This window comes from Sinohyriopsis cumingii, unplaced genomic scaffold, assembly GCF_028554795.1.
Source record: "Sinohyriopsis cumingii isolate HCF-2022 unplaced genomic scaffold, ASM2855479v2 utg000938l, whole genome shotgun sequence".
In the NCBI taxonomy this organism is placed as follows: domain Eukaryota; kingdom Metazoa; phylum Mollusca; class Bivalvia; order Unionida; family Unionidae; genus Sinohyriopsis; species Sinohyriopsis cumingii.
Genome location: NW_028315944.1, coordinates 1460536 through 1486606, shown reverse-complemented (window position 1 = coordinate 1486606; position 26071 = coordinate 1460536). Strand labels below are relative to the sequence as shown.

General features: G+C 34.0%; 1 protein-coding gene across 2 annotated transcripts in view; it reads left to right on the top strand.

The window, feature by feature from the left end:
• LOC149772993 (serine/threonine-protein kinase Nek9-like) overlaps positions 1-23647 on the top strand; it is a 183278-nt gene extending 159631 nt beyond the window's left edge. For both annotated transcript variants that reach the window (XM_089946952.1, XM_089946951.1), the window contains one exon: positions 18083-23647. In XM_089946952.1, coding sequence (XP_089803078.1) covers positions 18083-18118 — 36 coding nt within the window. In that variant the 3' untranslated portion in view covers positions 18119-23647. The remainder of the gene's footprint in view (positions 1-18082) is intronic.
• The last annotated feature ends 2424 nt before the right edge of the window (positions 23648-26071 follow it).

Here is a 26071-nt window from a genome sequence, read left to right as displayed (position 1 = left end):
GTACAAACATGTTTAGGAATAATTAGACACTTATTGTGTCTTTCAGCATCAGTAGTCTTTCAGCATCAGTAAAGTTGTACAAAGATGTTTAGGAATAATTAGACACTTATTGTGTCTTTCAGTGTCAGTAAAGTTGTACAAAGATGTTTAGGAATAATTAGACACTTATTGTGTCTTTTTGATAATTCTGTTGGTAACTTTATATTCAGTAAGGTAGTTTAAGAGGAAATCTTTCTGAGTATTTAATCCAGTTTTAATTTTTTTTAAAAGTTTCCTGGCTATGTGACCAGGGCATGATAGGAATGCCTGTAGTAGTTTTTGATTTGGCAGTTTGACGAAAATTGCCTCCCAAGTTATTCCAACCTGCACAAACTTAAGAAAGTGGCTGCCAGAGGGTAAATAGAGCAGAGATTATGTTAGTGTCTGGCAGTATTTTAGATTTATAAGAAAAAACTGTGCTACCTGAATACCAGAAATGTCAACTGAGAGCAAGGCCCACTTGTGTTAGCATGCCCATGCCTCTTGGTGTGTTTTATTGATCTGTAAAACACATAACAAATTCTTGGGCAACTAATGTTGAAATTAACACATTGAAACATCTGGAAAGCCCTAGAGGTTAATCTTTCTTGTTACTCTCTTACATTGTTACTGACATATGGCCAACACTTTGCCAAGTTCATAAAACCCACCTTAATCTTAGTTCCTGTCAGAAATAGTAAATATACCATATAACTCATTTATAAGTCCAACTGCAAACTGCACAGATCCAGATCCACCAGTGCATAATGCACAGGTAGATCTGGGTCTGTTTGGCTTGTTAGGAGTAATCATAATTAGTAGAACAAACATCATGGACCCTGATATGAAGGTGCATTTTGCTGTGGCAGATCATGATATTTTTATGTGCAGTTTGACTCAACTTATATGGTCCTAAATAAATGTTGATTTCGGACACATGTCAAGGCTTTCTTTTTAGACTTTATTGGTCTGGAATCTTGTTTTCATAATCCAGCAAGAAGCTTCTTTTCTGGGTCTAATACAGGAAGCTGATACAGGAAAAATATCTTGTCACTGACAAAAGCTATGGAGTATGGGGCAAAGGTGATAGGTGCAGGAAATAATTCTCTCTTCTGTGTGTTTTTTAGTTTATGGGGAATGTTCCTGTGCATAAAGCATGCACATGCCGTGCATAAAGCATGCACATGCCAAAAAGAGATCAGAGCTGTGATGGAACCATTTTTATTATTTATTTACTGAAAAAACAGTTCTGTATCTTTTGTTATTTGCTGAACTGTTTTGTTATCTGATTTTTTCACAAATCTACAGGTCAGTGCTTCTTGCATTAAGGGTGTGTTGAAGTGGCTGTAACAGAAAGGAAACATATTACCATATGTACTCATTCATAGGCCAATACCAACTATAAACTGCATAGACCCAGTTCTGCCATCACATAATTTACCAGCAGATTTGGGTCTATGCAGTTTGATAGCAGTAATCAGTAGAACAAACAACAGAGACTCAGATCTGCAGGCGCATTATGCTTTTTCAGAGCAGGATCTTTGTTGTTTGCAGATTCACTTGACTTATAAGTGAATATATATGGCACATGCAGTAGAGTGTATATACATGACCTTTAGCATTACTTTTAAATTAGTGAATATCTGATATACATTTGACCTTCATCTGATATACATTTGACCTTCATCTGATATACATTTGACCTTCATCTGATATACATTTGACCAAGTAAGGAGATAAAATACTGAAATGAATATAAAAGTTTGAATAAAATTTGACAAGTGTTAACTAGAAATAGACCAAAGATATTCACATTTGCATACCATTCCAACTTTGAAATAGTTCTTAAAATCATTTAGAAGCAGTTGTTTTAACACAAATTGGCAAGGAGTTTGATAAATAAGCCAGTGTGAACTAGGATTGTTTTTGCTGCACCTGACTATCCTGAATCTTCTACCATATTTATGGACCTGAAAGAATCTTTGGAATCTTAAGAGATTATGTAAGTAACATGACTGGTGTGATTTAGAACCTTATTGGTCTCAATAACCACATGTTGAAGCCTGTTAGCATGCAATGTATGTTTTCTTGTACTCCGGTTTTCTTACAACTCAATGGTCTGCAACTAAGTAACAGAAAAGAGTGAAAACCAACAAGTTTGGTATAATTCAACAAATAATTTATTTCCCTAGAATGCAAAGTGAAAAATTTTTTAAAAAATTACAGTATTGTGAATTAAATCCCAAATAATCCTAAAAATTCTATCACAAATCCAAAACTGTAGAGTTCCAAACAAATTCCAGTGGTGTTCTGAATGAATTCCAATATTGAATGTGCTGATGTACCAATAGCTTGGAATGTGTTGATAACAGTCTTGATGTATCACAGTGATATAATCCAATGTGTCCTTGAATGAATTCACAGTAATCCCATAATAGTGATATAGTCCAAGAAGTAATAATTAGTACTTTGCAATTCCAGTGAATAATTTAAGGAAATAAGGCCTATCAAATAAAAACTGACCATGTCAATAAGCCTGATTCCACCTTGAATGTTAAGGTAGGAAGGAGTGATTCTGAACTAAACAACATGTATCCAAAAAGCTAAGATATGATAACAGAACGGGGGGGGGGGGGGGGGGGGGTATTTTCCCATTAAATTCATAAACATTTTGCTTCTAGAACATTTTTAATTTCTGAATAAAGCTAAACCTTGAACTGAATGTGATTAAAAACATGTTTGCTTCCAATTATCAAGCTCCTTAATATATAATTTAAGATCATAGAGAAATATTAGCTATGTTTCTAATTTGTGGTTTATAAAAACAAAACAAATATTTGAGTAGTCGTTGTTGTTATTGTTGTTGTGGGGTTTAACGCCATTTTTCTGCACACGATAGGCTATTCATGGTGGCCAGTATTAATGGTGGAGGAAGAACCCAGGAAAACCCCGAGAAGAACCACCGACCCACGAGAAGCTACTAGTAAGCTTTCTCACATACCCACATTGGCATGTGAGTAGTCAGGTAGACTCTAAACTCAATTATGACCAAGGTCAATCACATACTATAGATATATATAATATCTAATTATGGAGAATAGGCAACACACAATAAATATACATAACAGTTTGCATCCATCATTGTTTACTTTATATTTCCTATATATAGTTTGGTATGGATTTAGAATTTGTGCCCAATATACAATTTGGTATGGATTTATGTCACAACAAGTATTTGTGTCCAGTATACAATTTGGTATGGATTTATGTCACAACAAGCATTTGTGTCCAGTATACAGTTTGGTATGGATTTAGGTCACAACAAGCATTTGTGTCCAGTATACAGTTTGGTATGGATTTAGGTCACAACAAGCATTTGTGTCCAGTATACAGTTTGGTATGGATTTAGGTCACAACAAGCATTTGTGTCCAGTATACAGTTTGGTATGGATTTAGGTCACAACAAGCATTTGTGTCCAGTATAGTTTGGTATGGATTTATGTCACAACAAGCATTTGTGTCCAGTATACAGTTTCGTATGGATTTATGTCACAACAAGCATTTGTGTCCAGTATACAGTTTGGTATGGATTTATGTCACAACAAGCATTTTTGCTCAATATACAGTTTGGTATGGATTTAGGTCACAACAAGTATTTGTGTCCATTATACAGTTTGGTATGGATTTATGTCACAACAAGCATTTGTGTCCAGTATACAGTTTGGTATGGATTTATGTCACAACAAGCATTTGTGTCCAGTATACAGTTTGGTATGGATTTATGTCACAACAAGCATTTGTGTCCAGTATACAGTTTGGTATGGATTTATGTCACAACAAGCATTTGTGCTCAATATACAGTTTGGTATGGATTTAGGTCACAACAAGCATTTGTGTCCAGTATACAGTTTGGCATGGATTTATGTCACAACAAGCATTTGTGTCCAGTATACAGTTTGGTATGGATTTAGGTCACAACAAGCATTTGTGCTCAATATACAGTTTGGTATGGATTTATGTCACAACAAGCATTTGTGTCCAGTATGCAGTTTGGTATGGATTTAGGTCACAACAAGCATTTGTGTCCAGTATACAGTTTGGTATGGATTTATGTCACAACAAGCATTTGTGTCCAGTATACAGTTTGGTATGGATTTATGTCACAACAAGCATTTGTGCTCAATATACAGTTTGGTATGGATTTATGTCACGGCAATCATTTGTGCCCAATATTATAATAATAATAATAATTATAATAATAATAATGCTTTATTTATAGAGGGTGACTCATTAAACAGGTCTATTCTCCCTTGAGGCCCTGTAAGGAGAGTATAACAATGCACATTGTATGAAGATAGCAATAATTACTGTTTAACACGTTTAGTATTAAAATACTAAATTCCATTATCTATTAGAAACACATACATACTCATGATATCTTTCCTTAAATACTCTAATATTTTCGGCAGACTTTACATGTAGTGGAAGCTTGTTCCACATAACTGTACCAGAGTATTGGAAGTTCTTTTTAAATTGTTTTGTTCTTGGTTCTGGTGGTAAAAGGTTTCCATGTGATATTGATTGCAACTGGTATTGTGTTGAAAAAGGCCTGAATAAGTCCTGGAGATACTCTGGTGCAGTTCCATGTAGACATTTATATAAAAGAACTGACTTGTGAAAATCTATCCTGTCATGCATCTGAAATTATGCATGCTGCTTGTTTGTGAAGTTTATAAATCCTGTCAAGCTCAGATTTAGCACAGTTTCCCCAAACATTTGAATAATAATTCATTATTGGAAGAATATATGACTTGTAGTATAGATTTCGAGTTTCCATTGGTAAATATTTCTTGATTCTGCAGAGTAGGGCAATTTTGGATGACATAGTTTTATAAAGCTTATCAATGTGGTCATTCCATAATAAATTATTATCTATGGTCACACCTACAAGCTTTTCATGTTTGACATTTTCTCATGGATGACTATTTATTGCAAGAGATAATTCTGGGTTCCATGATTTGCGTAGCTTTTGTGACATCCCCAAAATCAAACATTTTGTTTTACTTTCATTAATTACCATCCTATTTTGTTGTGCCCAATTTTTTACTCTAATAAGGTCTGAGTTTAATCTCATTTGGATAACTTCAGTATCAGAACTAGATGTATACAAGGTTGCATCATCAGCAAACAAATCTGTATTTGTGGATTCATTATTTAATGGTAGGTCATTGATATAGATAAGGAAGAGGAGTGGGCCCAAAACTGAGCCTTGAGGGACCCCTGAATGAATTGTGTGAGTCTGAGAGCTAATATTGCCAATACTTACTTGTTGAGACCTTTGGTTTAGGTATAATCTAAACCAGTTTAAAGAAGGATTGTTGAACCTGTAACAGTTCAACTTTTGCAGCAGAATTTCATGATCAACAAGATCAAAGGCTTTCTTTGAAGTCAAAGAAAACAATCCCAGTCATATGTCCATTATCCATTTCCTTCAGCCAAAGATCAATTAATTTGATAAGTTCTGTTTGGCACGGGGGGTACTTTCCAAATCCTGATTGGGCTTTATGAAATAGAGAGTATGTTTTAAAAAAATTTGACAATACAGGTAGAATTGATATTGGTCTGTAATTCCCTGGATCCTCCTTTTCTCCATTCTTAAAGATAGGTGTAACTTTTGCACATTTCAGTGTTTCTGGAAAATTACCACTCATTATACTTAAGTTAATGATGTGTGTTAGTGGTGCAGCAATTTTAAGAACTCATGGACCATCCCATCCACTCCAGAGGATTTATTAATATTCACCTTAATTAGCATGTCAAAAACATCAGCTTCACTAACATTAGCTATTGAAAAATAATTATCATCAGGAATTTTAGCTCTTATAAATAATAGAAGAGCATCAAGTTCAATTAGGATGTTAGTCTGGTTCTGAATACTGTTACTGGAGATGCTTATGAAGAAATTGTTGAACATTTCCACAATGTCTTGTACAGATGTTGCTATATCATCATTTTGTTTAAGTCTAGGGGGAAGACAACTGTTCCTGGGTGGGTTCAGCTCTTTTAGATACTTCCACAATGTCATGGTACTCTTACTTTCATTAATAGCCTGTTTATAGTAGTTCTCTTCCGCCATATATATCAGGTGCTTAGTTTTATTCCTTCTGACTTTCTATAGCTGTTCATGTCTTTTTTCTTGTGGATATTATCTTTTAGGTGCCTAGCCCCGTTGATCTCAAGGGTAATCCACTTGGGTGTAATTTGGTGTTTAACCCTTTTTGTTTTAATTGGGGCATGCTTGTCTAAGGCTGCATTGAACATCCGATACCATTTGTCTAAGGCAATGTTGACATCAGCTATATTACAGACTGATTGGAAGGGTTTGCAGACTAAATCATCTAGTTGGGGTGTTAATTAATTGAGTAAAGTTGAAAGTTTCAAAGTTACTTATCCATGTTAATGGTGGAGTTTTCATGTATTCAATGTTAAAATCACCTAATATGATAGTTTCTAAATCTTCCTTTAGTATTGCTTTTTGAATTTGCACCTCAAATCTATCAATCCAATCAGCTGTGGAACTAGGTGGCCTGTAAACTGAACATAAAAGTATTGGCTTTGATTGGGCAAGGGTTACTTCGATCCATATACTCTCTACCCCAAATAGTCTCTAGATCAACACATCTGTTATAACTAATGGAACTGTTTACATAGAGAAGAATACCCTCACCCCCCATGGATTCCCTATCTTTTCTTTCAGAGTTGAACCCCTGTATTTTGAGAGCCAAATCATCAGTATCATCAGAAAGAAATGTTTCACACAGACCTAAAATATTGACTGATCTAGTTTGCTGTAATATTAACTTTATTTCATTCTGTTTAATGAGGATGTGTTGAATATTTAGGTTGATTACTTGCAGACCTCTTTTGAGGAGGCCAAAGACATGACAATTTCGATCAAATTTGGTATGGATTTAGTATTTGTGCCCAATATTCAATTTGGTATGGATTTCTGTCACGACAAGCATTTGTACCAAATACATGTATATAATTTGGTATGGATTTATGTCACAACAAGCATTTGTGCTCAATATACAATTTGGTATTGATTTACGTCACAACAAACATTTGTGCCAAATATACAAATTTGGTATAGATTTATGTCATGACAAGCATTTATGCCCAGTATACAATTTGATATGAATTTATGTCATGCCTAGGATTTGTGCCCAATATACAATTTAATATGGATTTATGTCACTACATGCATTTGTGCCCAGTATAAAATTTGGTATGGATTTAGCATTTGTGTCCAAATATATAATTTTTGTATGGATTTATATCACAACAAGCATTTGTACCCAATATACAATTTGGTATGGATTTATGTCATTATAAGCATTTGTACCCAATATATAATTTGGTATGGATTTATATCATAACAAGTATTTGTGCCCAATATACAATTTGGTATTGATTTATGTCATGATAAGCATTTGTACCCAATATATAATTTGGTATAGATTTATGTCATAACAAACATTTATGCCCAATATACAATTTGGTATTGATTTATGTCATAACAAGTATTTGTACCCAATATATAATTTGATATGGATTTAAGTCACGACGAGCATTTATGCCCAATATACAATTTGGTATGGATTTATGTCATAACAAGCATTTATGCCCAATATACAATTTGGTATGGTTTTATGTTATAACAAGCATTTATGCCCAATATACAATTTGGCTTTTTGAGATTAGTGCTTTAGAGTTTTTGTCAAATCAATATTTACACTTAATACCTTATGAGGAATGTGGGTGGTGTGTTCTGTAAGCACTTGCTTACTGACAGATCTCAGATATCATCTGCTCTTGTTAATGTTTCTTCATATGTTCTTTTACACTCCTCATATTCAAATTTGCATGCTCGTAAATGATATTTATCAAGCTCCATATCATATAAATTATATCACAGAAATGCATTACCTTAAGACAGAAAGTTAAAATGTATTGTATCTAGATTTTCTAAGTTGGACATTTTCCAGTTTCCTTCAGTAAAATATGTTTTTCCAAAGTTTTCTTCACAAAATACAGATGTTAGTAATCAATTACTATAAACTTAATTTCAACCCAGGGAGTTTTGCAGGTTCTTCTAAGTTTATCAATGTAGCTTCAAAGCAAAAGTTGGTTTTTGCTCAAATTTGTTTCTGCCCAAAGGAAAATTCTCATTTTTTTAGACCCAGAAACAATCTGAACCTGGCTTAATCAGAAAACAAATCGATCATGCAATGAGATGCAGTTGCCTTCCATTGTTGATTTAAGTTCTAAATTTTCGTATGATTCAGTCAGTATTTTCATTGGCATTGTTTAAAATATAGTGTTTTTAGTAAAATAAAAAACGTAAGTTTTTAAATACAATATATATGGGTAGACCCAAGATAATGCTCTCTGACATACCCATAGCTATGTTTATGTGGGCATTTTTACAGCTATGTATCATGTATACCATATGTACTCACTTATAAGTTGAATCAAACTGCAAACAACAATAATCCTAATTGGACATAACATAATGCACCTGCAAGTCAGGGTCTATGTTGTATGTTCTACTGATTGCTACTAACAAACTGCATTAAAACAGATCTGCATGTGCATTATGTGCCAGCAGATCTGGGTCTATGCAGTTTGCAGCTGGACTCGTCTTATAAGTGAATATATATGGTACTCACTTATTAGTCAAGTCCAACTGCATACTACCTAGACATTGATCTGCCATTGTATAATACTTTGACAAATCTGGGTCTATATAGATTGTTAGGAGTGATCAATGCAACAAACAACATATACCCTAATATGCCAGTGCATTATACAACAGTAGATCAGGGTATATGTTGTTTGCAGTTAGTCTAGACTTATAAATGACAAAAGTGGAATATATTTCTGATGATTGCAGATATTACAATACTGAAATATTTGAGCTTAATTTTATCTTTCAAATAATTTCAGTGCAGTATTCGAAGGAATAAATTTTGGCACTTGTCTCAAGTAGCTTTTTAAGGGAATAATTAATGGCCCTGTTGTAGAATTTATTTAGGAAATTTAATGTAAAAGTCAAATATTTATGCCAACCTCATTCAAATTCAGAACATGGAATATGGATGAAAAACAGGATCGTCCATATAAGACTTTTTGTACAGTTTCTAGTGAGGAATATTTCCTGCTGTTGAAGATATTTAATTTTTTAATATTTCAGTTTAATTATATATCAGTCCATCAAGAAAGATGTAGTTTCATATTCCATAATAATACTTTGTGTGCTTATCGAAAATAATTCAAAAATGGAACATTGTAAAGGTAGTACAGTCATCTTTAGATGGTTTCATGTAATCTTCCCAAACTGGCCAAGGTTGGCAATAGTCACAGATATTGAAAAAACTGGCAGAGTTGGCAATACTCACAGATATTTCCAAACTGGTACAGTTGGCAATAGTCACAGAAATTCCCAAAAAATCGCATATTGGCAGTGGGCACAGATGTTCAAAACTAGCCTGTTGGGAATGAGCACAGATATTCCAAAATGGGCCAGTTAGCAATAGTCACAGTTTTTCCAAAAACTTGCCTGTTGACAATAGTCACAAATATTCCAAAACTGACCTATTGACAATAGCAACAGACATTCCAAAACTGACCTATTGACAATGGTCACAGGTATTCCAGAACTGACCTACTGACAATAGTGACAAATATTTCACAACATGAATAGTTGGAACAAAGTATCTTTTATATTGAGCAATATTTACGGTGAAAGCAGATGTGTCACAGATGGAATATTACTGAGCTCATCCATACATCAGTTGTTGTATTTCTAAAGCAGATGTGTCACAGATGGAATATTACTGAGCTCATCCATACATCAGTTGTTGTATTTCTAAAGCAGATGTGTCACAGATGGAATATTACTGAGCTCATCCATACATCAGTTGTTGTATTTCTAAAGCAGATGTGTCACAGATGGAATATTACTGAGCTCATCCATACATCAGTTGTTGTTTCCTGCATTTAAATGTTTGGAAAACTATTTTGTAATATTCCAGAAATGGAACATTTTAAATTTTTATCTTTGTCCAAGTACCTATTCCACTTTTGATATAAAATAAATAATACAACAAAACACATTTATGTCAGTTGCAAATATTCCATTTTTGGAATATTTCTTTGCATAATTGCATACATTCTACATTGGATATCAAATATTTGTGAAACTTGTAAGGGTGCCCAACTGGGGTTCTCATCCCCACCCCCTTTCCCATCATGATCTCTAAAATTTAAGTATTTTTCTTTTTTATTTAATATTATGCTTCATTCCTTAAAGGTTGTAATTACCATGTGATGCCTGTCACTTAGGAGAGACTGGTAATGGTAGGGCGATGCCAGTCACTTAGGACAGACTGGTAATGGTAGGGTTATGCCAGTCACTTAGGAGAGACTGGTAATGGTAGGGTGATGCCTGTCACTTAGGAGAGACTGGTATTGGTAGGGTGATGCCTGTCACTTAGGAGAGACTGGTAATGGTAGGGTGATGCTTGTCACTTAGGAGAGACTGGTAATGGTAGGGTGATGCCTGTCACTTAGGAGAGACTGGTAATGGTAGGGTGATGCCTAGTTATTATTACAGCTGTGCAGCAGCAGGTTCTAGTAGCACAAGAAGTATCTAATGCGTCAGGCTGTTCAGCTACCTTTACTGCATACACAGAACAATCATAAGGCATGGGCGATATGGGTGACTGCCTCGGGTACCAAACAAGGGGATGCCATTTCCCAGAGTTTGCAGTATTTTTTTGCAGGGGGAAGGGGGGGGGGGGGGCACTGAAGACAATGCTCACACATGTTACCATTTTGTCTAGTGCACATTTGCAATGGCCCTGTTCATTCATCCTGGCTATCACGAAGATAATATTTACTCCCAAGAGCAATTCTTCTAGAAAATGTGTACATTACACCATCCCCTCATTGTGAAGGACTTGACCATGCAGAATTTTTTCAAAATAAAGAGTAATTTGAATTGTCCATGCATCACATTTCATTATTCAATCCTGGAATTTAGCATGGTCTTGGATAGGTCTTCCAGACATAGAGGTTCTTCCATCCAATGAACCAGGATTGTGTGCCCATAACTCATGTGCATCATCACTGTTCATGGCGTTACATGTCACGGGGTTACATGTCACGGGGTTTACATGTCACGGGGTTTACATGTCACAGGGTTACATGTCACCGGGTTACATGTGAATCAGCTACTGGTCCTTCCTCCAACTCATAGAAATGTCTGGATTCAGTGAGTGACAGGTCTGTTAATTGGACCATAGATATTCCTTTAATCAAATGTATCATTACATTATGGGTCACGTGTTGTCCTGGACAAGATTGGCTAATGGTCCCTCAGAATTTCAGATAAACATCAATGGACTGACAGGTGGTGGGAGTATGGGATTCTTTCTTTGCAATTGGAGTCAACAGTCAGTAGTATTTACCATAAAGTGATACAGTAGTTTTGGAAAATTTATTCAGCCAAGAAGCAGTAGATATTGACATTGGAGATATTTTACACCTTTCCAGACACTCAAAATGAGCATAATAGGTTATGATGGTTTGTGCATATGTCCTTTTGCATAAATATGTCTCATCCATATTTATTTCTGCATAATAAATTGAGTTATCTGCCATTTATAGTTACCCAACATTGTGAATGGCTTTTACATGGAATCAAGGAGAAGACTACTGGGTTTGGGGTTTTAAAAAAAAAAAGTTTACAGACCTGAACCAAATTATATGGATGTCTTCCAGTCAGAATAAGGAAAATGCATATTAATTTTGGGATCAAATGATCAAAGGTCAGGATCAATGATTGATGACAAATGGTTTCTACACCACAGCGTCAGATTTATATTACAGAACTGGACCAAATTTTGTATATGGCTTGTACTTGTGATCAGGGAGAAGTCAGTCATTTTGGGGGTCAGTGTCATTGTCTGAAAGAAGAAAAATGGGTTTAGCAAAAGAGCATGTGTTTGACGTCACAAACTATGTGAATGACTTACAATTAAAGTAACGTAAAAGACTTTTGAAAGCGTTGGGGCCAGAAGGTCAGGCACAGTCACTTCGATTGAAAGAAATAAGGTTCTATATAATAAACTTTGTGAATGATTTGCAGTTAGGGTAAGGTAGAAGTCTATTGAATTTAAGGGTAAAAAGGTCAAAGTCAAGGTCACTGTGATTGAAAGCGTATAGCTTCTGCAAAGTATTCAGTTTTTAGCCAGGTATCTTTACCAAACTTGTGGATGGTTTGCATGAGTGATAAGGAAGAAGCATATTGAATTTGGGATGAAAAGGTCAAAGTCTTTAACTGAAAGAAGAAAAATGACTTCTGCATAAAAATTATAATTCTCAACCATGTAACTGCACGAATTTTTTCTTATAATTTACACATTGGATAAGAAAGAAACATATTGATTTTGGGGTCAAAAGGTCCAAGATAAAGATACCGTGACTGGAAGAAGAATAATTGTTTAGGCATGATAAATTTAGTTCAGAACCATGTATCTTGAGTAAACTTTGTGGACAGCTTTCACTTAAGGCATGGAAGAAGCTGGTTGATTTGGGGGTTGAAAAGTCAAAGGCCATGGTCATTGTGGCTTTAAGAAAAATCTGTTCTGCTTATAGAGTAAGTCTTTGACCAGACTTTGTTGATGGCTTATAAAGAAGCAATATATTCTGGGATCTAATGGTCAGAGGTCATGTTTATGGTAAGTCCAATAAAAAGTAATAGTTTCTGCCCTGTAAGCTTAGTTTAAGACTGCATACTTTGACCAAATTTCAAGGTCATTAAGACCTGTTGGTCAATAATCTCTAGAGTCAGTCATTCCCTACTAATGCTTACATTTAGGACTATGAAGCATGCAGCGGCATGTATTGTGTCATTTATGGAAATCTTGCTATTTAGATCGGAAATCATTTGCAGTTGATGTTTGCCCCAAAGCATTATTGAGTATGAATTTCCTGGTGAGACCTGCTGATTTGGAAGCTGTACAAAACATACAAAAACCAATTCACACCTGAGTAGATTTGTCAGAGGTTAGGGTCTTATAATCATTTCATTTTGTACTGGGGTATTTGTAGGTGTTTATTGAGTGCTAAAACAAAGGCAATACTTAAAACTGTCATTTGGGTAAATAAAGGTTTAGGCCGTACAAAACATCATAGAACATTTCTTTGGGCCTAATTTCTGAGCAACTAAGCAAGGGTCTGACAGGAAAATGTTTAATGTGTTGACAGTGTTTTCACATATAATACCTTTTGACAGTGTTTTCACATATGATACCTTTTGACAGTGTTTTCACATATGATACCTTTTGACAGTGTTTTCACATATGATACCTTTTGACAGTGTTTTCACATATGATACCTTTTGACAGTGTTTTCACATATGATACCTTTTGACAGTGTTTTCACATATGATACCTTTTGACAGTGTTTTCACATATAATACCTTTTGACAGTGTTTTCACATATAATACCTTCTGACAGTGTTTTCACATATGATACCTTTTGACAGTGTTTTCACATATGATACCTTTACTATTCACAGTGGAGAACTTAAGAGTACATTGACACTGGAGCTGTATACTCTTCATCAGCTTGGCAGAGAAAATGGTGTTGTCAGGTTTACACAAATGTAGTTTCTTAGCAAAAATATGATTGGAGATTTGTGATTACCATGTGTGTCTTGGGACACCAATGTCTGATTTCCTTTACCATGTGTGTCTTGGGACACCAATTTCTGATTTCCTTTAAACATCAGCTGCATTTGCTTAAAATATTAAGACTGTGAATTATTGAATGAATGTCATAGGTTTGATAAGTGGTAAGTTCTTTTTTCTGTCTTATATTGTAATTACATACTTACATCAAAAGGCTAAATGCAATAAAAAGATTCTATTCCAGGCTTCGGAATATCAAACATTAAATGAACCAGGAATTTTTTAAAGAAAAAGCATACAAATACATCCTAGTCATTGAGTTGGGTTGTTTCATTCATAAGTGTGTGTTCTTTCTAACAATCTTCAACTCATGCCCTATTTGTGCCTTCTATGAAGTCACCTTTTAATGTGCACAAGTAATTATTTTGTACCTACAACCAGGGTCTTGCATCTTTTTAATTTTTTTTAATATCCATAGAGAGTACATTTCTTTGTTTTTCAAAAATGAAAATAAAGCATACCAAATCTAATTTGCATAGAAAATTTAAAGTATTTTTAAAACTATAAAGTTATTAAAGAAACCCAAGTGTAAAATCACTTTCAAACATGTTTGTTTCAAGCAATTTGAAGACACTGTATTTCATAATATCATTGTGATTTAGCAAATGAAAAGAAATTATCAGACCTTTCTTAAGCAGCCACAGCAGTGAAGAAAAAAATAAACAGTATAAGACAGGTGGCTGTTTTATGGAGGGTTTTTTGTGCATTAATTTAGGTGTAAGGGACCTTAAAAAGTCAGTGCTCAAGACAGTTGACTGCTTAATAGAGGTAACCTTTAATGCAGGTTTTATTGCAAATCTTTTTGTTTCTAAATAATTCATTGACTGTGAGAGATAAAAGTATATTCTAGAAAATCTAGATTTTGGAACTGTCAAATCTGTTAGATTATTTTAAAGACAATAAATAAAATTGCATGGATTTTTCTTTCTGTATCAAGGTTGCCATTCTTTGTTACACAGAGTTTTGTATGGCTTTAAGTCAGTAGAGTAAGAATTCATATGACTTTAGCTTTGCCGAATGATAAAACTCAAGGAGAAAAGAAATCCAGATAAGTTGTTGCCCTAGAATGTATGGACAAATTGTATCATCTTTCTATTGATTCCTTTCATAGTGCTATGAAAAACAGGGACCAAAAAATAAGTAATTGGGTTTTGAAATATTTTTAATTTTTTATATCAAAATCAGATCTTAAGTCATTTCCTGACCTGATATATGAAATTAAGAAATTGGAATTATCATACATTTCCTTAAACATGTTTATAAAACTATGGCATTTGCTTTCATAAAATCATATGATTTGAGAGAAAGAAGGACAAATGATAATTGTTCATGTCTTTAAGGCTTTGATATGTATGCTAAAGATACATGTGCACAGAATACTGACCTCATGCAGTAAGTCATTGTATTAGTAAGTTAGTACCAGTACTCGTCTTGTTATATGTAGTACCGGTAAGATACGCTGGTAGCAGTAAAAAAAAAAAAAAGCGAAACTATTGGTAATTATTACATATAAGCATCTGGTACAATAGACCTGTGTACATTAGTTTTGCCTACCAGGTAATGTAGCAGTTGTTTTGTATCTTGCTTCACCATCATAATAAATGGTAGCTCAACCAACTTTCTTCTTGTTTTTTTTTTTGTGGGGGGGTGAAGGATTTAGCATTTGTTCTTCATTCTTTTTTTCTCATCTAGTACAGGCAATACCCATGTCTTCAATGAGTCAATCTTGAAAGTGTTTGATGCTGGCATCTAGTGTCTGGAAGATGTGTAAAATGATGTGCCCCTAAGGCATATAAAATCATTAAATGGGGAAATTTGTAAATTGATATATCCCTATTTGATATATCAAATAACTAAATTGGGAAATGTGTAAAATGATGTACCCCTAAGGCATATAAAATAACTAAATTGGGAAATGTGTAAAATGATGTACCCCTAAGGTATATCAAATAACTAAATTGGGAAATGTGTAAAATGATGTACCACTAAGGTATATACAATCATTAAATTGGGAAATTATAAAATGATGTGCCCGTATGGTATATACAATCACTAAATTGGAAAATGTGCAAAATGATGTACCCCTAAGGTATATAAAATCACTAAATTGGGAAATGTGTAAAATGATGTACCCCTAAGGTATATCAAATAACTAAATTGGGAAATGTGTAAAATGATGTACCCCTAAGGTATATCAAATAACTAAATTGGGAAATGTGCAAAATGATGTACCCCTAAGGTATATAAAATCACTAAATTGGGAAATGTGTAAAATGATGTACCCCTAAGGTATATCAAATAACTAAATTGGGAAATGTGTAAAATGATGTACCCCTAAGGTATATCAAATAACTAAATTGGGAAATGTGTAAAATGATGTACCCCTAAGGTATATCAAATAACTAAATTGGGAAATGTGTAAAATGATGTACCCCTAAGGTATATCAAATAACTAAATTGGGAAATGTGTAAAATGATGTACCCCTAAGGTATATACTATCATTAAATTGGGAAATTATAAAATGATGTGCCCGTATGGTATATACAATCACTAAATTGGAAAATGTGCAAAATGATGTACCCCTAAGGTATATAAAATCATTAAATTGAGAAATGTTTAAAATGATGTACCCCTAGGGCATAGAAAGTCACAAAAGTGGGAAATGAGTAAAATGATATAGCCCTAAGGCACAGAAGATCACAACACTTATCTGCAAGTTTTGACCTATTAATGTGTCGTAAAGATATCTTGGCTGTAATTGTCGTCGTGAATGCATGGCAAGAAAATCTTATGCTACATACTTTTTGACAAGTCGATTCTTTGAAGCATATGTTGAGCTTATTATCTTAACACTTTTTCCTTTTACAAAGCATCATGGTTATTGTTAGTATGGGGGTGGGGTAGAATGGGGAGGTAGAATATGGAGAAATAAGGGTAGGACTTTGCAGTTTGTTCAGGTTTTATCTTGTAGTGATAGTATGCATGTGTTTATATTTTTTGTGAATATCATATGATCAAGTTGGACATAAGTTGTAATTATATTCACTTATAACTACTGCAGATCATGCAATATTTCACAACATAATTTATTCCATTTAATTATTTATCTGAATCAATCACTTGTGAAGCTTTGGCAAGAAGTAGACATCACCTTTATTTCATTCTTTTAAGGTTTGTCAGATCTTTGCCATTGTTAGTTTTTGGTATTTGCCTTCATCTCTTGAACACTATTGAATTTACATATGAAAGTTAACAAGTTTATTTTTTCTAGAATGATAATACTTGCACCAGCCATAGATTACAGTTAATGTATTTTCATTTTTTGTCTGGTCATCATTTGCAAACTTGAACATTGTATTCTGTACTTAAATTTGTGGTCTGTGGAAAGGATCTCATTTTTTCCACAGAAGGATCCTTTTGTTATTGTTGTTGTTGTTGTTGTTGTTGCGGGTTTTAACGCCATTTTTCAGCACACGATAGGCTATATATGGCGGCCATTATTAATGGTGGAGGAAGAACCTGGGAAAACCCCGGAAAGAACCGCCAACCCATGAGAAGCTACTGGCAAATTTTCTCACATACCCACATTGGCTGAATCTTAGACTCGAACCGACGCAGACAGAGGTGAGATGGCAGTGATCCGTAACGAAGAGCGCTTTAGACCACTCGGCCACTTGGGGCCCCCAAAGGATCCTTTTCACTGCATCCTTAAATACAACATGGTTGTTACATTTGCTGTATATATTTTGTGTTCAGATAATTCTTGCTATGTTCAGTTTGTACCAACCCCAATTTCCAATATAGTTTTCTGACTGAGTAATGACACTTAATTGGTTATTTACTCAGTGACATACCAATCACTTCTTATAAAAGTTGACCTTAGTAACATATTTTTCTGGTTCAGTTTTTACACTGAGCTTTATTTCTTGGACATCTTTGTAAATACCACTGATGTGAAAGAAATTGTTCTTGAAGAAGCACCACATATCACTACAATTAAAATGACAGTGACATTGATTTTTATAAATTTTACACTGGCTTTCTTGTGTATTTCTGCCGTGCATGATGCAAGCAGATAAGAAAAATAAATACAATTTATTCATCAAGGCCATGAAGATATCATGTGAATGAATGACTAACAATATTGTGTTTGCTTATTGATTTTTCTTGTTTTTTTTATCTTTCAGAAAGTACCATTCATGCAAATGTACAATTACTTTTTCTGTATTCTTTCCTTTTGCAGCTAAGGAATGAATTGCTGAGGATAAAAACAGAATGAAAAAAAGAATTCAACAGATCCAGCAGTATCTCATTCACATTATTATTCAAATGGAACCTCAGAATCAGCTTCCTGCGAGTGTTCAGGCTTGGAAGACTCTCCAGACAATCACCAATCCATGTGTGGACAACTACATGACCTCAGACCAGTTAGCTTCCCAAACAGGAAGCCTTTCCACTGTTGATTATAATGACACCCTGGAATGACTACCTTTCCACTGTTGATTATAAAGACACCATGGAATGACTACCTTTCCACTGTTGATTATAATGACACCCTGGAATGACTACCTTTCCACTGTTGATTATAAAGACACCATGGAATGACTACCTTTCCTCCAATGATTATAAATCCACCATGGAACTACATCCTTTCCGCTTAAATGATTATAACAACACCATGAAATAGCTATGTTTCCACTAATGATTATAAAAAACACCATGAAATAGTTTGTTTTCCTCTAGTGATTATAAAAACACCATGGACTTACTACCTTTTCACTAATGATCATAAAAACACCATGAAATAGCTTGTTTTCCTCTAGTGATTATAAAAACACCATGGAATTTTCCACTATTGATTACAATATCCAGCAGTGCATATACATGAAGTTGATTACCAAATGATCTCATGCACATCACACACAGTGACAGTGTTCACTGTGGCAACTTCTCATTTCTTCTCCAGAATTTGTGCAGATATTCTATAGAAGCATCATCATGCTTTTGGCATGGTTCCATTTGTGCCTAGTTTACTTAATTATGTGACCGCTTTTTCCAAAATTTTTGGGGCAGTTTCCTCATTTTAAGCTGTGACACTCTTCTAAAGTATTTATTTGGTAGATTTTAGTAAAAGAAAAAGGTGTTTCAGTTGTTAACTCCTCCAAAATTATTCTTTGCCTGCCCAGACTATATCTCAGCTGAGAGGATTTGCAGGTATTGGTCTGGGAAAGAAAGGGCACAAGCTACATCAAGCAGATACCTCATTATTTCATCCCTTTAGAAAGTGTTGACAGAACTGAAATTATGACATACTAATGTGTATAATGCCAAAATGATGCTTGTTTTTTTGTACAGAACTAATTTATTTTTACTACTTTCATCCTGACTGATATAAAGTTTACTTCTCCTTGTCTTAAAGATCTGAATTGCCATGCTCTGTTTTCTTTATTAATTTATTTACCTTATTCAATATTTACAAGACCATCTAGTGCCCCAGACTTTGGGTTCCTTGTTTTCATTTCAGTTTTCTTTTTCCCCTGGTCACAGTTGGACTGTAAATTGCATAGCGATGAAAGTCAGTTGAGCCAGGATACACAAACATGTCACCCTGGATGATGTTAGATCAATGCCACTGGCTGCAAAAGCCATTTGATCCCAATTTCAGCCTCAGTTTAAAATATAATTTGTTAGCAGATTGATAAATTTTTAATGAAAATTTCAGTAAAGTTAAGAAAAGCCTGTCTGAAAGTTTCTAGCAGATTTTAGGATGTGGTGGCAGTGGTGTTATCTGAACTGTAAGGAAAGATAACCCAGTATGAGGAGTATATTAGCTCCCCTTGTGGCCAACCAAAATCAGGCAGATCGTCTGAACTATAGTGCCAAGTTTGAATGGACATCAGACTTAACAAAACTATTGATTGCTAAAGTTGTATGCTTTGCAGTGAACACATGTCATTTAATTTCTTGTTAGTTGCTTCTTCTGGGTCAGTTACAGTAGTAAATGCATAAAATTGAACATCTCAACCTGCAATAAAATGTTTAGAATTTAATGCACTAAAATGAACATCTCAACCTGCAATAAAATGTTTAGAATTTAATGCACTAAAATGAACATCTCAACCTGCAATAAAATGTTTAGAATTTAATGCACTAAAATGAGTTAATTTATACAGAAAGTTACATAGAACTATCAGTTATAGTAACAAACATGCAATAATGAATGGTTATGCAAAAACTAGAAATAACGGATGTATTCTGGCATTTCTTATGCCTTACTTATTATCTCGCATGTATCAATACCAGAAACACGTAGTTTTCAAATTACATCAAGGGCTCTAAATGAACTTTCCTTGAAGTCAGTGTTTCCATCTTTTTGGTGAGGTCCGTATAACTAATGTATTTGATAAATTCATTCTGTTTAAGTAAAATTGAATATGACTAGTCATTTGTATTGAACATTACCTTTTGTATTACTGTATTAACAATCTGCTAAATTTGTTATGTGTATTAACAATGCACTAATAACCTCATATGTATATTAACAATGTTCCATAAAACATAAACTGTTTTACAATTGGCCTGGTTTGTAATATGCAACAAATTACTGTACATGTATGTGTCAAATATAATACTCAGAAAGGTTTACCTAAAAGATACTGGGCACCTGTTTTTAAGGGGAGGTAATTATGGTTGATTGCTTTCATTGGAGTTGGATAAGACAGCACTACTTTTAAGGTTTTATTATGGAGAGCCAAGTAAAGAAAAGAGCCATACCCAAAAATATGCCAGGGTTGTAGATCTGGGATCATCCAAAAGTGGGAATTGAATTCACAATTTTCTGGTCACAACTTCAGTGCTAAAACCACCGAACCAATAATTCTCCTGAGAACATTAGAGTTTTCACCAGAAGTCTTATAATGATGTGAAGTTTGTAATGAATGAAAATGGTGCCAGTCTTAACGTCCTATATTTCTACCACATTGAAATCTTATTGCTCAAGAAAATCGGAGATGATTTCAACACTCAGCAGTTAAAAAGAAATGATCATTTCTTGAATTCCTAGAAATTGATTTTGGAGTATCAGTCCCTTCTATGGTCTCTTGTTTTAGAAGAACTGCTGGTGATAGAACAAGGTGAGTGGGTATAAGATTTGGAGGGGGGAATAAAATAGCTAAAAGAATGGACATGGGGAGCTGCTTCTGATTTAAGAGTTGAATTTTGAAAAACCCAGAATATCAAGTGTGTGTGTGTGTGTGTATGTTTCAAAATCCCAGAATATCAAGTTTTTGCATATTTATGTGTGTTTGCAAAGTGTGTACTTGTATCATTCACTGATTTTATTGTTGAGTAGTATTTTTTAGTGGAAATAATGGTTTTGTTTTGTCATAGACATCATCAGTATTCAGGATCTAAATGTTGTGTTCTTGACAAAGCCAAAGATCAATATAATTATCATTGTTTTAATTTATAGCCAAATAAGTTGTCCAGTTTCCAGTTTCCTTTATTGTATTTGTGTTTAGATTCTCTGTGTTAACAGTAAATACCCTTCATAAAGCACAATAAAGATTTAGGTTTGGGATGGTAAATTCACCAAGAATACCATGTGTACTTGCTTTTAAGTCAAGTCAAACTGCCAAAACAGATTCTGATATGCTTTCACATAATACATCTTCCCATCAGGGTCAATATTGTTTTTTCTACTGATTACTCCTAACAAACTGCACAGACCCAGATCTTCTGGTACATTGTGTGATGGCAGATCTGGGTCTATGCAATCTGCAATTGGACTTATCTTATATGTGAGTATATATGGTAATCAGCAAGACTTTATATTCACACAATGTACAATATTCAGTCTTATGAGTCTACTAGTAATTATGTAGAAGGATGGACTGTAAATATCATGCAATGTAGATATCCTGGACTGTAGATGTTATGGAACATAGATATCATGGACTGTATATATCATATACAGCATTGCAAAGTTTTAAGGCACCATGTTGCGTTTGTGTTATGGTTTTAAGGTAAAGGGTATATTTTAGTGCATGTTCCTCTTCACATTCCAAGTTACTAGACAGTTTGTGATTTAGAACATAATTAATGCAGAGAGACATAAAAAGGTTTTGATTACATGTTAAAGAATATCAAGCAATAAATGAACCAAGATATTTTTTGGAAGAAAAAGCATATAAATTCATACTAGTCACTGAGTTGGGTTGTTTCATGCATAACTAGGTGTTCCGTCTAATGATTTTCAACTCACACCCTATATTTGTCTTCTTTGAAGTCACTTTTTAATTCATACTGGTAATTATTTTACACCTACGACTAGGGTCTTGCATCTTGAAATGTAGTGTTTTTGTTCTTTTAGTCAGTTCTTTGAAAGAATTCTCAAAACCCCATGTAATTGTCTGCCATTTCTCTGTGGTTCCAAAAATATTACATGCCTACTACTTAATATTAAACAGAAATGCATTTGACCTTTTTTGATGAAAATGTGCAAAGCAAGCATATCCTAAATGAAATTGCAATTTTTTGTTTTGCTAAAGGTTTTAGCCACCTATAAAGATAAGATTTTAGTTTGATTTAATAATCAACATGGGGGTGTAGGTATATGGAATATTTAACCACTTTATGAACTTATTAACAAAAGATTTATTATTTATGTTTGCTCATGATCAGAAGAGTCAAAGTTTTGTGTCAGTGACATTGTTTTGTTGTGTGTCAGTGACAGTGCTTTGTGTCAGTGATGTTTTGTTGTATGTCATTGATAGTGTTTTGTGTTAATGACATTGTTTTGGTTTATTGATAACTTAATTGATCATGTTACACAATGATTATTTCATAAAAATGACATGAATGACAGAGTATGAAGCCTTGAAAATTCAAATCTTTTAATTTTACCTGCATATGCCTTTAGACAACCCCACAAAAGTACTCAAGAAGTCTTGTACATGGCACTCTATCATTTTCTTACTACTGTTTTATTTCATTATTGATTCAAGGCAATTTGCTAAAGAAATCTGGTTTGGATACCAAACAAAAATCAGTTACTAAATTTAGTATTTACATGAATTAATTCAGAGTTGCAATTACCTTTTGGTGAATTTGTTTTTTATATTTGTTAATGTTTCCAGACTATTTCTATTTCAGCTATTTTCTGATTGTTACATATTTATTTATCATGTATCAGATCTTTATATAATGTGTGAAAGCTTTTGCTATTTTCTACTTTTTTCATTGTTTTGTGTCCTATTTTACCAGTATTCACGTTTTCTTCAACCACATTTCTTAAAGAAGTTTAATGCATATTTTTATTATCTTGCATATTTATTCTCCAGATTTTATGCAAATGTTTGTCTTTATTTACATGAAAATATTTTTTTTTACTTTGATGTGTCAAAAAAGCCTTTAATGTTTGACATATACTGCTGGGTAAATACAGTTTTCTGTACATTTTCTAATATAATTAATCTCCAAGTAGTATATTCTGTATAAACATTCTAGAAACATTTGGTTTTATGTATTCATCATGCTTACAACAGAGATTGTTGTTAATTTTTGAAAAAAGAAATCAATGAGAAATACACATAGGTGGTATACATTATATCTCATTTATCATAAATCATGAATTTATTACACCTGTTATGCATCTTCAGTGGCAAAAACTTGTTATGCAACTTTAACTTGTGTCATACATGCAATTTTGAATAAGGAAATATGAACATTTTATATTTAAGAGCAAATTCACTCTGTCTCATTTTTTTTTTTAACATCCACTTTCTTAATAAAATATCAGTAATCTGCTTATCATTCTTCTGTGTTGTCAATACCTACCATAGCTGTGTTTACTATACCATGACTATGTTTACCAACCATGACTATGCTTACCATATAATGACCATACTTACCATACCATGGCTATGTTTACCAACAATGAATTTGTTTACCATACCATGACTATGCTTACCATACCATGGCTATGTTTACCATACCGTGGCTATGTTTACCATACCATGACTATGTTTACCAACCATGACTATGCTTACCATATAATGACCATACTTACCATACCATGGCTATGTTTACCAACAATGAATTTGTTTACCATACCATGACTATGCTTACCATACCATGGCTATGTTTACCATACCATGACTATGCTTACCATACAATGACTATGTTTACCATACCATGACTATGCTTACCATACCATGGCTTTGTTTACCATACCATGACTATGCTTACCATACCATGGCTATGTTTACCATACCATGACTATGCTTACCATACCATGGCTATGTTTACCATACCATGACTATGCTTACCATACCATGACTATGCTTACCATACCATGGCTATGTTTACCATACCATGACTATGCTTACCATACCATGGCTATGTTTACCATACCATGGCTATGCTTACCATACCATGGCTATGTTTACCATACCATGGCTATGTTTACCATACCATGACTATGCTTACCATACAGTGACTATGCTTACCATACCATGACTATGCTTACCATACCATGGCTTTGTTTACCATACCATGACTATGCTTACCATACCATGGCTATGTTTACCATACCATGACTATGCTTACCATATCATGGCTATGTTTACCATACCATGACTATGCTTACCATACAATGACTATGTTTACCATACAATGACTATGCTTGCCATACAATGACTATGCTTACCATACCATGGCTATGTTTACCATACAATGACTATGCTTGCCATACAATGACTATGCTTACCATACAATGACTATGCTTGCCATACAATGACTATGCTTACCATACAATGACTATGCTTGCCATACAATGACTATGCTTACCATACCATGGCTATGTTTACCATACAATGACTATACTTAGGGGCCATCCATTGAGGGAGGCTGGTGGGGGGGGTAACACAAATGCATAGACTTGCATATGGGGGGAGTCTACTGATATTGTATGTACACATAGGAAACGGGGTGGGAGGGTGAAACCTCAATACTGATTTGTCTAATATGTAACCTATTTGGATGGGTTCAGTCGGCATTTTAATTTTAGCACACACTAGACAAACTATTTAAAGGTATGCAGTTTATTTCTTTGATGCATCCAGACATTCAACGCTGGTGGACTATCTGTTTTATTAAACACAGTAATATTTATTAATCCTTTATGGTTTCCACATGGATTAAATATAGGTCATTCTTTAGAATTCAGGGGTGGGGGTGCATCAAGCGTATGTACACAGGTGGTGTGTGTGTAAAAAAGTATGCATGTGTACGGGGGTTGGGTCAAGCTACTGCCAGATTTTTGCATACATATTAAATGGATGGCCAGTTACCGTACAGTAACTATGCTTACCATACAGTGACTATGCTTACCATACCATGGCTATGTTTACCAACCATGACTATGCTTACCAACCATGACTATGTTTGCCATACCATGGCTATGCTTACCAATCATGACTATGCTTACCATACAATGACTATGCATACCATACAATGACTATGCATACCATACCATGGCTATGATTGCCATTATTTAATGTAAGAAACATCTTCCAGACTATTTCAAAAGAACTGTTCTTATTGTACTCCATATTTCCACCTACCCATTTTATTTTTTATACCTACATATCTCTCTATGTACACCGATTCTTTCATCTATCCATCATTCCATTTGCCTATTGTATTGCCTCTCTACAGAGACAGAGAGAAAGATAGAATGAATTTTACCTGATTACATCGAAAAGTCACAAGATGTTACAATTTCTGTGTGTAGCAATATATTTTTCTTCCTTGAGATGCAAGAAATTATATACCCTGAATCAGTATTGATGTAATAATTTTATATACCCTGAATCAGTATTGATGTAATAATTTTATATACCCTGAATCAGTATTGATGTAATAATTTTGTATACCCTGAATCAGTATTGATGTAATAATTTTATATACCCTGAATCAGTATTGATGTAATAATTTTGTATACCCTGAATCAGTATTGATGTAATAATTTTATATACCCTGAATCAGTATTGATGTAATAATTTTATATACCCTGAATCAGTATTGATGTAATAATTTTATATACCCTGAATCAGTATTGATGTAATAATTTTATATACCCTGAATCAGTATTGATGTAATAATTTTGTATACCCTGAATCAGTATTGATGTAATAATTTTATATACCCTGAATCAGTATTGATGTAATAA